At 32.6% G+C, this 14,229-nt stretch overlaps 1 protein-coding gene across 3 annotated transcripts in view; it reads right to left on the reverse strand.

The window, feature by feature from the left end:
• Nucleotides 1–14,229, reverse strand: part of LOC135124364 (rhophilin-2) — a 120,038-nt gene that overhangs the window by 64,341 nt on the left and 41,468 nt on the right. For 2 of the 3 annotated variants that reach the window (XM_064049385.1, XM_064049384.1), the window contains exon 1: nt 482–801. The exons of the other annotated variant lie outside the window; for it this stretch is intronic. In XM_064049385.1, the coding sequence (XP_063905455.1) occupies nt 482–562 (81 nt within the window). In that variant the 5' untranslated portion in view covers nt 563–801. Of the gene's footprint in view, nt 1–481; nt 802–14,229 lie in introns of those variants that run through there. 3 annotated transcript variants of the gene reach the window in all.

Below are 14,229 nucleotides of genomic sequence, written 5' to 3' on the forward strand. Positions count from 1 at the left end.
TAGTTACATGAATTTACAACGAAATTATGTCTTCGAATGAAAGTTGTTATGATTGGTATTAATTATATCGGAGAGAGAAATGTTGCAGCCGTGGAATTTTCTTCTGGTAAAGATAAACCGAGCAATAAATTACCACTCCGAGATTATGGTGTTATTCATAATTATTTAAACAATCAAGGTGAGGTTGCCTCAAAAGGAAATTACCTATGAATTATACATTTTAAAGCAAGTTAAACAGAACCGATTTCGTCGTAGAGGATATCCGGTTGAAATTACAGTGTCTACGGTCAACTGTTCCCCACATGCTACATCCAACAAACGCAAGAAAGTGCAATTTTTCGCTCCGGTTGATTGATCCAAAGAATGATTTATTTCGCAGAAAGCTAATTGCAACAGCATTAATCAACGAGTTGTAAATAAACCGACAGACAGAAATTATATGCAAAACAACCTCACAAAACAAGAATAACTATCTAATTACCTGCGGGATGGAAATGTCCGGTAGCAGCAGCATCTTCTGCTTGTCGTAGTCGCTCTTCATAAAAGTGCAAATTTTATTCATTTAGACCCACACAGATGAACCGGGCACAAAAAATTCATTCACAAATTATAGCCTAAAGCCGGCACTGGCAATTAGCAAAACCACAACAATCATCACATCACTCCGATTGAGACGTTGAATGAAAACAAATAATAAGTCAAAGTGGGCGAAGAGGAAACAATGGGACACAAAACAAACGCTGAGCAATCTTCTTCTGTCGTACGACCATGGGCATCTGCGATGCTGCCGCCGAAGAACTGCAACGGTACTCTCTTGAAGATATAGAAATGAGGTTGCTCAGGAAGAGGTTTCGCCTCGTGAACACAAAGCCTAGAGAAGGGGATATGTGCAATTGGCGTGTCAATTATTCAAAACAAACGCACGCAACGAAGAGAGAAGCCCATGATGGTATTGTGGCGATGGGACAAGGTTAATGGGAGCAGGTGGCGCAGACGGAAAATCAAAATATTAGGTGAGAGCTGAGAGATAAGACAGGCAGTCGACGACTTTCGCAGTTCTAGAATTTGTGGGAGCAACAAACTATGAAGTTTTTAGAAGTTAAAAATTATTGCAGCGATCAGTTCAAGTTTATTGATTTTTAATTCCACAATTATCAAAAAAAAAAAAATGTCATCAAATGCAAAATCAAAAAGTGTCAGTTTATTTCTCATTCTGTAGCTGTGTAATGTATGTGCAGCTAGTCATTAAAGTACATAGGACATCAAACCAGAGTGCATATTTTAATTTTTTATAAATCCGGTCAAAAAAAAGTTAATGTGCATCGCGTCGCTGAAGTTCTTTTCATCATTTACTTGTTTCTTTCTTCTCAATAAGTAATATCCAGTCTTCGTAATAAAAAAGAACTTCACTGTCTTGACACAGAATAACTATGTATTAATTTCAATTTTGTCGTGAATTTTATAGATGTAAAAAATAATTAAATGCCCAATTTTTGTTTATTTAAAAAGTTAATTATATTTAAGAGATTAGTTAAATTTATCAGTTTTATTCCGTGTTTGTTTGGTTTTGAATATTTTAAATATTATTGGATACATTTCATTTAGCTTACCTTAGTTAGTCTCCATATGTCAAAAGTGGCTGCAGATTTTATAAAAAAAATCTTTGTATTCAGTTTCTTATTATTTTGAAAAGCCTCCCTTACAATTCAATTTTTGTTGTATTTTTAGATCGTTTAAGGTACGATTAATTTTTTTTTGATCAATTTTTCAAATTAAAAATAAAAATACAACTGAAAAATTTAGATTTTTCGAATTTTTATGTGTGTTTGGTTTTATAAATTAGAAATATTTAATTACAGTTTCAAAAAAATTTATTTTAGGTTAAAAAAATCTTAAGGATTTGTGTAACCACAAATACGTCTAGTCTCTAAAACGCAGGAATCTCTAAAATCCTCTGAATCTCTAGAATTTTTGAATCAGTTGAAATCATTGGAATCTTCATAATTTCTAAAATCTCCAGTATCTATCTCTAAGATCTCAAGGAGTATCTTAAATATTTTTTGAAATCTACATCTCTAAAATTTTCGTTTAATTGCTGCTACAAATTTTAATATTCGTGGAATAAGTATATGGATTTTTTGGTATCTTCATAATCGTTCCAATGTCAAAGTTCCTAAAAATCTCTGTACGTCAGATATGTTAGGAATTTCAAGAATCTCAAAAAGATTCATGAAATATTGCAATTTCTGTGGTATCTAGTATCTTTGAGACCTATGAGGTTCTAGAATTTATAGGTTCTTTAGAATCTTGAGAATCTTGAGAATAAGTATATAGAATTTTAGGATTGCTAAAATCTTAAAAAATTTTATCACCATGTCTAGACTGTCTATGATCATTACGACGTAAAAATCTCTAAATTCTCCGAATCTCTAGAATTTTTTAATCATCTGGAATCTTTGGAATCGTCATAATCTCTAAAATTTCTAGTATCTCAAGCAATATCTCAAATATTTTGGGAATATGAATTTTTAAAATTTCAGTTCAGTCGCTCTCTAATGGAGTTTCTAAATATCTGGAATTTTTGGTATCTCCACAATCGTTCCAATTCCAAAGTTCTAAAGAATCTCTGTATATCAGGTATCTCGAGAATCCGGAATGTCAAAAAAGGTTTGGTTTTCTGGCATCCATAGAACAGATTTTAAAATATGTGTGGCATGGTTAGGAACACTGAAATCCCTGAAACGTCAAACTAGAATCCTTGGAATATTTATGATCTTTAGAGTATCTGTAGAATCTAGTGTCTGTGAGATTTCTGAGGTTCTAGGATTTCTAGGTTCTTTAGAATTTTGAGAATTTATATGATCTCTATGTCGCAAGTTTCTCTAAAATTTCTAGTATCTTTAAAATCTCAAGGAGTACCACAAATATTTTTGTATATTTGAATTTTTTGGTATCTCCATAATGGTTTCAATCTCAAAATTCTAAAAGATCTCTTTACATTGGGTATCTCAAGAATTTTAGGAATCTCAAAAAACTTTGGAATTTCTGATATCTAAGGAACAGAATTTAAAATATACTACTTCTGTGGCACCCCTGGAAACACTAAAATGTCTAACTAGAATCACTGGTATATGTACATTTGTTGGAATTTCTGTGGCGTCTAGTATCTTTGAGATCTATGAGGTTTTAGAACATCTACGTTCTTTAGAATCTTGAACATTTATAGAACTTGAGGATCGCTAAAATCTTAAGGATTTGTATCACCATATCTAGATTGTCTATGATCTTTACGACACAAACATCTATAAAATCTCCGAATCTGTAGAATTTTTGAATCATTTGGAATCTTTAGAATCCTCATAATCTCTATAATCTCTAGTATCTCTAAGATCTCAAGGAATATCTCAAATATTTTTGAAATGTGAATTTTTAAAATTCCCGTTCAAATATCTAGAATTGTTGGTATCTCCATAATCGTTGCAAGTTCAAAGTTCCAAAGGATCTGTGTACATCAGGCATCTCAAGAATAAAGAATCTCAAAAAACTTTGGTTTTCTAGGAGCACTGAAATCCCTAGAAGATTTGGAATATTTATGATCTTTAGAATTTCTGTAAAATCTAGCCTCTTTGAGATTTCTGAAGTCCTAGGATTTCCACGTTCTTTAGAATTTAGATAATTTTAGGATCGTTAAACTTTTACATTTGTATCACCACAAATATGTCTGGAACCTCTTTGATTTCTATGTCGCAAGTATCTCCAAAATCTCTCAAACTCTACAATTTTTGGATTCTCTGGAATCTTTGAAGTCTTTATAATTTCTAAGGCTTCTTGTGTCTCTAAAATCTCAAGGAGTACCGCAAATATTTTTAGGATCTGAATATATGGATTTTTTGGTATCTCCATAATCGTTTCCATCTCAAAGTTCTAAAGGATCTCTGTACATCAGGTATCTCAAGAATTTCAGGAAACTCAAAAAACTTTGGACTTTCTGGCATCTAAGGAACAGATTTTAAAACACATTGCTTCTGTGGCATCACTGAAAACACTGAAATCTCTAACTAGAATAATTCGAATATGTATAATTTTTTAAATTTCTGTGGTATCTAATATCTTTGAGATACTCATAGTTTTAGAACTTCTAGGTTCTTTAGAATCTTGAAAATTTATAAAATTTTAGGATCACTAAAATCTTAAGGATTTTATCACCATTTCTATATTATCGACGCAAAAATCTCTAAAACCTCAGAATCTTTAGAATTTATGAATCATCAATTGAATCTTCGGAATCGTCAGGACCTCTAAAATCTCTAATATTTCTAAGATATCAAGGAATATCTCAAATATTTTTGTTACTTTACAATTTCTAATGGAGGTTCTGAATATCTATAATTTTTGGTAGCTCCATAATCGTTTCAGTTCCAAAGTTCTTAATGCTGTCTGTATATATGAGGTATCTAAAGAATTTCAGGAGTCTCAAGAAAGGTTTGGGTTTCTGGTATCTAGAGAACAGATTTTAAAATATGTGTGGCATCGCTGAACACTGAAAACTCTGAAATCTCTACAATCACTACTTTGGAATATTTATGATCTTTAGAATTTCTATAGTATCTGGGCTCTTTGAAATTTCTAAAGTTCTAGGATTTCTAGGTTCTTCAGATTTTGAGGATCGTTAACATCTTAAGAATTTGTATCCCTGCAAATATGTCTACATTCTTTATGATCTCTAGATCTCAAGTAAAGATCTCTAAAATTTCTGAAACTCTAGAATTTCTGGATTTTCTGGAAATCTTGAAGTCTTCAGAATTTCTAAAACCTCGTATCTCTAAGATCTCTAATATTCATGGAGTTAGTGAATATCTGGAACTTATGGTATTTCCATAATCGTTCCAGTCTCAAAGTTCTTAAGGATCTCTGTATGTCGAGTATCTCAAAAATTTCGGAAATCTCAAAAAAGGTTGGATTTCTGGCATTTGGGGAACAGATATTAAAATAAATGTGGCATCGCTGGGAACACTGAACTCTCTGAAATCTAAAATCTTTGAATATTTATGATCTTTTGAATTTCTGTAATATCATCCAGTCTCTGAAATTTCTGAGGTTCTAGGACTTCTAGGTTCTTCAAAATTTTGAGAATTTATAGAATTTTAGAATTGATAACATCTTAAGGGTTTGTATCATTATAAATATGTCTAAAATCTTTATGATCCCTAGTCGCAAGTAAGGGTCTCTAAAATTTCTGAAACTCTAAAATTTTTGGATCGTCTGGAATCTTTGAAGACTTCATATTTCTAAAACCTCTAAAATCTCTGAGGCCTTAAGAAGTACCTGAAATTTTTTTGAAATCTCTAATATTCATGGAACTTGTGAATTTCTGGAATTTTTAGTATTTCCATAATCGTTCCAGTCTCAAAGTTCTTAAGAGGTCTATATATCAGGTATCTCAAAAATTTCAGGGATCTCAAAAAAGGTTTGGATTTCTTGCATCTAGGGAACAGATTTTAAAATATGTGTGGCATCGCTGGGAACACTGAACTCTCTGAAATCTAGAATCTTTGAAAATTTATGATCTTTTGAATTTCTGTAATATCATCTAGGCTCTTTGAAATTTCCGATGTTCTAGGATTTCTAGGCTCTTCAGATTTTTGAAAAGTTATAGAATTTTAGAATATAAATATGTCTAAAAGCTTTACGATCCATAGTCACAAGTAAGGATCTCCAAAATTTCTGAAACTCTAAAATTATTGGATCATCCGGGATCCTTGACTACTTCATAATTTCTAAAACCTCTGATATCTCTAAGGTCTTAAGAAGTACCTCAAATATTTTTGAAATCTCTAATATTCATGGAGCTAGTGAATATCTGGAATTGTTAGTAGTTCCATAATTGTTCTAGTCTCAAAGTCCTTAAGGATCTCTGTATATCAAGTATGTCAAGAATTTCAGGAATCTCAAAAGGTTTAGATTTTCTGGCATCTAGAGAATGTCTATATAAAGTTCATTGCGTGTGTAACATTGCTGGAATATGTATAATCTCTGGAATCTAGTAGGTATCTTTAAGACCTTTGAGATTTTAAGTTTTCTAGGCTCTTTAGAATTTTGAGAATTTATAGAATTTTAGGTTCTCCAAATGTTTAAGGATTTGTATCACCATAAATAGAGAATATAATTCTATGACCTCTAGGACACAAGGATCTCTAAAATTTCTGAATCTCTAGAATTTTTGAATCCTTTGGAATCTTTGAAGTCTTCATATTTTCTAAAATCTCTAGTATCACAAATATTTTTGGAATCTCTGAATGTCTAAAATTTCCATCCAATCGCTAGAACTGCTAAAATCTATTCTATTCGGTGAGCTTCTGAATATCTGGAATTTTCTAGTATCTCCATAATCGTTCTAATTTTAAAATTCTTAATGATCTTTGTATATCCGGTATCTCAGGAATTTCAGGAATCCCAAAAAGGTTTGAGCTTTTTAGCATTTAGAGAACAGCTTTGAAGATACATTTCATCTATGCAATTGCTGAGAACACTGAAATCTCTGACTAGAATCCTTAAAATATTTATGATCTTTAGAATTTTTGAGGCTTATAGTATCTTTGAGATTTCAGAGATTCTAGGATTTCTAGTATCTTTGAGATCTCAGAGATTCTAGGATTTCTAGTTCTTTAGAATCTCAAGAATTTATAGAATTTTAGGATCTGCAATGTAGGACGTAAAAATTGCTGAAAAATCTGAATTTACAGATTTTTGGGATCCTTTAGAATCTTTAGAGATATCATAATCTTTTGATTTTTTGTGGTATCTAGTATCTTTGAAATCTCTGAGATTCTATGATTTCTAGGTTCCTTAAAATTTGCTGAAATATCTGAATTTCCATAAAATTTTGGATCATTTAGAACCTTTACTGTCTTTATAATCTCTAAAATATGTAGTAAGTATGTTATAACTAAGATCTCTAGGAGAATTTCAAATATTTTTATAATATTTGCGGAACTTGTGAATACCTAACATTCTTGGAATCTCTATATCTGTATGAAAACAGGTATATACATATATTACAGTATCTTTACAACTTCTAGGGCATAATAATCTAGGCAATTTCTATATCTCTACAAAATTTGAATTTTCTGGAATCTTTGAACAAGACTTCTCTACAGTTTCTAGTTTATCTAAAATCTCAAGTTTTCAAGGACCTCAAGAACATCTGGAATCTTTGAATTTCTAAAGTTTTCGTCCAATTTTTGGAGTTCATAGTATCTTGAATTTCGTTATAGTTAGATATTCTAATGACGTCACCAATCTTTGTAGATAGCGGATAGAGAATTTACACATAGTAACACTTCCAACACAGCTAAAGTTTGAAAGTATTCAGCCGAATGAATAAAGGCCCAAGATTTATGTTCTGGTTAGAAAAACGGTCGCAGGTTCGAATCCTACACCTGACACTGTAGTTGATTTTTTTTCAAAACTTTTAGTGGGATACATTAGTGGCGATAGATCAATGTAACACTAATACCTTTGTCCTAGGAGCACGATAAAAAAAAACCGTGGCATAGTTTTACAAGTATAGAAGAAAGTTATTTTATACTACTTCACCGACGTTACGGAGGATAAGTGCATTCTAAATAAAATTTTGCAATTCGTATTATGTCAATGTTGATATAACGGTTTCAAAATTTCTCAAAATTTGTTACGCTAAATTTAAAATTATTACGTTTGATTACATTTTTAAACCAGGATATCTGAACAAAGAATACAAAATACTACGACTTCTAAAACTGGAAGTAAATCATCTCCACAAAAACACCTCATCGACGCTAATTCCTAATCCAAGACAATCAATCCACACAACGGCTTCTTCCACAAAAAATGCAGACCGACAAGATAAAATTAACCGTTCTCGTCACTTCAGGATTGTTCAACATCTCAGCCGCCCATTGATTTATTGACCTCTTTTACACTTCTTTGGGTTTAACAGAAGCGAGAATGATCGAGTTTAGGATTGATCGATTAAATCCAGCCGAACAAGCGTGTTAACTAATTTATAAAGTCTAGTCGTGCTCGTCCCGCTTTGGAAAATTCCAAATCGGTGTTCATTTCGCAATCGGAAGCAAACAGATGAAGAAGAAGAAATCTGAATCGACAATTATTCTGCCTCAAAAATGTAGTGCTCAATATTGTTACTAACGTCAAAATTCTTTACTGTGTATCAGTTATGACTAATAAATATTGTGCTTTGTTTTAACACCCATCCATCTGTTATGTAAACACATCTGCAAATTAATTCAACCGATAAGATCTAGACCAGTTAATTTATTGTAGTATTAATATTGCAAGATTTATTATCTGTAGATATAGTCAAAGCGCCAATAAATAAACTGCAGACTTCTACAAAGAGGAATGAAGGACAAAATTCATTTTCAGAAAACTTACACTGAAATCTACACTGTAGTGCCAATCTGTGAGAGTGCGCTGCAACTCGCCTAGGAAAAACAAAACCTGATCCCATCCTGTATTTAAAAGTAAATTAAGTACATACTTAATTTGTATGATTTATGGATGAAATTTTATGCTTTAATAATCCTGGCGTTATTATTCGCTTTTAAAAAGTGTATCGCTTAGCGGATTTACTCAAGCCGAGCAACCGTTTGGCTCAAAACAAGTGCGCATCTTGGGCAATATATTTGCATATTATGCCTTTTAATTGCAGTTTATGGCAACTCAGCATTATAATTACAACACCAGTTGACTTTATTATAACGTAAGTACACATAATTGAGGCAACTGTGATGATTTGAGAACTTCTCCGACGACGTCGTGTCGTTATTATGTTCTCCAAGAACCATTTAAAACCAGACGAAGTCCTACAAGAGCTAATTGGGGCAGGAGTGGAGTGAAATATTTCGCCACAAATCCGACGTAAAAAAAACGTAGTGGATTGCTTTCACACTTGTGTACCGAGAAGAGAAAACTGGTAACTAACTAAATTGTAATTCCTGCTGCACCACATGCATATGCAAAGCGACTTTTCTTTTTGTTGCAATTCTTGTGGTGTATTGGCAAAAGTGCATCTCGTTAGCATACTGTCAAAAAAAAGGAAAATTGCCCCAGTCGTTTGTATGCCGGCCCCGCTCCGAGGAGAGAAAGGAAATGATTTGATGCACGTTTCAAGTATACCACGAATAAACCTGTCATGGATGTTAATTTCGCGTACTTTCAATGAGACTGTCGGCGACTTTTACATGCCCTAACATATTCTCATGCAGCGAAGAGTTCGCAAGTTCAAAGTCATTTTGTCTACGACTAATCGATGATTTAAACAATACAAACGCGTCAACGGATGAAACCTTGACACATTTCGAGAACACAAAACCAGTAATTTCTTTTTCCGTTGATGGTCGTTCGAATGGTCCATGAACTGGGATTGTGTCTAAATCAACACACATTACGATCACGAAACCATTTTCCGAGCGAAAACCGCCTTATTAAAAATAATTTATTGAACGTATCCAGGTTCAAGGACTCTTCTTTCCTCACCAGAAACTGAAAGGATAACGTCACGATCTCATTATTTATCGATATAGAATTCCTGATAATTATAGATCATGTTGCATCGTTATGTATCCTTATTAGAATTATATAAACGGCATGGTTACGTGAGAATTCATACAGCTGACCATCTATAAATCAATGAGGAAATGGTTGCGTGTTGGATCCGTTAAGTAAATTTGTCGGACGACGCGTTTGGCATTTTTCAGGTGGTAAATAAACAGTTAGGTAAATCTGCACCCTCGATTGTGAGGATTGGCGTGTTAAGGTTATTGAGAGTGCTATTACATTACCACTTTGAGGAGTAAATAAGGAAAAGGCAGACTGTTGAATGTTGATAGCTAGTGTTATTGTAGAATTCAGGATCCGCTGTTATCTTGGTTCAGCCATCATTGTTTAAGCCATCAAACACAGTCAGAAAATAAATGAGAATAATTTACAGAACGACCAGTGTGTCCCGGTGTTCCACAAGGTTACACTTTCGGTCCGATACCATTACCGATTTTTATCGTCGACTAACACTAAGGTGGCAGCAGTGTTCTGAAAATGAGGCTATCGAAGAAACTGGGCTGAAGTGATAGCTGAAATGAACATTAATTTAAATACGGTGTATAAGTGGTCTATAAATAATGACCTCCCTACTATAGAAAGAAAGTCTGAAACCTTATCCATAGGTTCCCATTTGATATCTAACATAAAACTGATGAGACTATAAATCTCATAATAATAAATAACAGTATTCTCTTTCTTCATTATTGGAAGAATTTTTAAAATCGTCGAGAATTTTTGTTTAATTTTTGAAAGAGTTTGACGGAATCTTTGGAACCACATGTGTTTTACTTTTCAATTGTGAATTAATCTTTGGAGCTTCTGGTGTTTTGGATTTGAAAGAATTTGAAAAAAACTTGGGGACGACTCGTATTTTTTCTTTGAAATAATTTCGAAACTCTTAGGGATTCCAAATGTATTCGTTTTTAAATAGATATGTCAAAAATTTTTCCAAGTCCTTTTTCTTTTATTTTTCAAACAAAGAAACCCCCGGTGTTTCGTTTTTGAAAGAGTTTGACAGAATATTTGTCACTTTTTGTGTTTCACTTTTAAATTGTGAGGGAATCTTTGGGACCTCTTGTGTTTTGCATTGGAAATTGAAAAAAATTGTGGGGACCACTTGTGTTTTGTTTTTGAAAGAATTTAAAACAAAATCTTAGGGGTCCCAACTGCCCTCTTTTTTAAATATACGAAAGAATCTTCAGGGTGCTTTGCGTATTATTTTTCAAAGAACTTCAGAAAATCTCTGGACCTCCAGATGATCCCTTTTTGAAAGTATTTTTTAAAAATCTTTGAAGTTCCTAACGTTTTTTTAAAATGTGAAATAGTCTTCGAAGCCTTTTGAAAAAAAAAATTAAAAATCGTTGAAGATTTTTGTTTTTGAAAAAAAAATTTGGAAAAATTTTGGGAAACCTTTGTGTTTTTTATTTTGAAAAAGTTTCACACAATCTTTGCGCTTCTAAATTGTGAAAGAATCTTTAGGGCTTTATGTGTTTCCTATTTGAAAGAATTAATAAAGACCCAGGAGCCCCAAGGTGTTTGATTTTTGAAAGTATTTTTGTCCAAATCAGTCTTATCTTAACAAATAGGTACTAACCCCGCCCACCCACCCTCTCTTTTTTTAGACGGTATGTCATCTCTTTTAGATATGTCAAAGAATCTTTGGGACGCTTTGTGTTGTATTCTTCACAGAACCTGAAAAAATTTCGGGGCCTCCAGGTATCTCATTCGTGAAAGTGTTAACGATTCCTAGTGCTTTTTTTTAATATGAGAAAGAATCGTTCGAGCCCTTTGTATTCATTTTCGGAAAAATTTTCAAATTCTTCGGCTTTTGGGATTTAATTGTAAAAGAATCGTTGGAGTTTCTTGAGTTTTGCATATGAAAAAATTTGAAAAAAATCTGGGAGACCACTTGTGTGTTATATTTGAAAAAAATTAAAAAGAAATCTTAGGGATTTCAAGTGTTTACTCGTTTAGATATGCCAAGGGATCTTGAGGCCCTTCGCATTTTAAAAATTCGTTGTGTCATTCTTGAAAACATTAAAAAAAAATGGGATTTCTAGTATCTTTTTCTTAAGAGAAAGCGCCTTTGTATTTATTTTTGGTGGAATTTTAAAATCCTCGAGGACTTCTATCTATCTTCTTTTTTAAATATGTCAAAGAATCTTCAGGGTGCTTTGTGTTTTATTTTTCAAAGAGCATCAAAAAATCTCGGAGCTCCCTGGTGTTTGGTTTTTTAAAGTGTTCTGAAAAAAGTTTGGGGGCTTTGGAGTCCTTTGTGTTTATTTTTTTAAAGAATTTGCAAACATTTAGGGAACCCCTGGTGTTTTTTAAGCGCTTAACAGAATCTTCTGATTTACTTTTAATTGTAAAATAATCTTTGGGGTCTTTTGCGTTTTGTACTTAAAAAAAAAAAATATTGGAAGTCCCAAACGTCTTCGTTTTTAAATAGGTTAAACAATCTTCGGAATCTTTTGTGTTATTTTTCAATCAACTATAAAAAATCTCGGGGCCTCCAGATGATCCTTTTTTGAAAGTCTTTTTAAAAAATCTTTGGAATTCCAAGTGTTCTTTTAATATGTGAAATAGCCTTCGAAGCCCTTGGCACTTATTTTTGAAAAAAAAAAAATTAAAAGTCTTCGAGGATTTTTGTTTTTGAAAAAAAATTTGGAAGCATTTTGAGACACCCTGGTGTTTCTGATTTTGAAATATATAGTTTGACAAAATCTTTGGGACCTCTTGCACTTTATTTGTAAATTGTGAAAGAATCTTTAGGGCGTTATCTGTTTTATACGATTTCTGAAAGTGTTTTAAAAAACTCTTGCTCCTAGTGCCTTTTTTCAATAAATATGCGAAGCAGTCTTTGGAGTAACTTGTGTTTTATTTTTGAAAGAACTTTAAAAATTTTAGAGCTTTTTCGTTTATGAAGGAATTTTTAAAAATTTAGGGGATCTCTGGTGTTTTTACTTCTGAAAAAGTTTGGGACTGCCTGTCTTTTACTTCTAAATTGTGAAATCTTTGGGACCTTCTTTGTTTTGTATTTGAAAAAATTTGAAAAAAAACTTGGGGACCACTTGTGGATTGTTTCTGAAAATATTTAAAAAAAGTCTAAATGTTTCTTTTGTTAAATAACTATGCACAACGAGAAAAATAATTCCCAAAAAATTTTAAAACTGGTTTTATTTGAATAGGAAAAATTGCTGACTTATGGAGAATTTTATACAAATTAACAATTGGAAGCAATTTTGGCACAAAATCTTCAAATAACGGCGAAAAAAAATCAGTCTTATCTTAGCAAATACTAGCCCCGCCCACCCACCCTCTCTTTTCATAGAGAGTATGTCATTTGCCAAAGCCAGTCTTGTCTTACCAAGCACTAACCCCGCCCGCCCGCCCTCTCTTTTTTTAGAGGGCATATGATTTGCCAAAATCAGTCTTACCTATATAACCAAGTACTAGTGTCTTCTCTTTTATATATGTCAGAGACGCTCTGTTTTTGATTTTTTATATGTATTTCAATCTTGAAAGTGGTTGTAAAAAAACTTTAACGATTCCTAGTGCCTTTTTTTAATATGAGACAGAATCTTTCGAGCCCTTTGTATTAATTTATGGAAGAATTTTAAAAATCTCAAAGTACATACTCGTTAATATAAGACTGATTTTGCCAAATTAATACCCTCTAAAAAAGAGAGGGTGGGTGGGCGGGGCTAATACTTGGTAAGATAAGACTGATTTTGGCAAATCACATACCCTCTAAGAAAAGAAAGGGTGGGTGGGCGGGGCTAGTACTTGGTAAGATAAGAATGATTTTGGCAAATGACATACCGTCTAGAAAAATAAAGGGCGGATAGGCGGAGCTAGTACTTGCTAAGAGGAGACTGATTTTAGCGAATGACCTTCTAAGAAAATGAAGGGTGGGTGGGTGGGGTTAGTATTTGACAAGATAAGACTGGATAATTAAATTATTTTACCGTTTTTCGCCGTCATTTCAAGATCTTGTGCGAAAGTTGCTTCAGATTGTTAATTTGCATCAAATTCTCGATAAGCCAGCAGTTTTTCCTATTCAAATAAAATCCGTTTTAAAATTTTTTGGAAATTATTTTTCCAGTTGTCTACAGTTATTTGGGCAAGCAATAATTTGGACTTTTTTTTAAATTCTTTCAAAAACAATGCACAAGTGGTCCACAAGACTTTTTTCAAATTCTTTCAAATACAAAACAAAATAGGTTCCAAAGATTCTTTCACAATTTAAAAGTGATACACAAGCAGTCCCACACTTTTTCAATAAAAAAAAAACAGAGATCCCCTAAATTTTTCAAAATTCTTTCACAAAACAAATTAAAAGACCATTAAAATTTTGAAGGTTCTTGCAAATTTCAATCTATCTAGAAGCGTTACGAAGTTTTTTCCTATGGCAAACTCAAGAATTCTCAAAATATGCAGTGCTTTTCAAATCTAGGATCTTTCATAGATTCTAGAATTTCAATTTTTTTTCCGAAAAGATAATATTTTGAAACACCAAGTACACAAAATAGTTGCGATTAATCAGTGGACTGTAAAAATGCCATGGGAGTTATAGATGTTGTCAATTTCTTTGAAGTGGTAGCGGTTTAGTAAAATATACTCAAAAAT

The sequence above is a fragment of the Zophobas morio genome, unplaced genomic scaffold (assembly GCF_036711695.1).
Source record: "Zophobas morio isolate AGI-343-1 ecotype UQ-CSIRO unplaced genomic scaffold, CSIRO_AGI_Zmor_V1 ptg000007l, whole genome shotgun sequence".
Classification (NCBI taxonomy): domain Eukaryota; kingdom Metazoa; phylum Arthropoda; class Insecta; order Coleoptera; family Tenebrionidae; genus Zophobas; species Zophobas morio.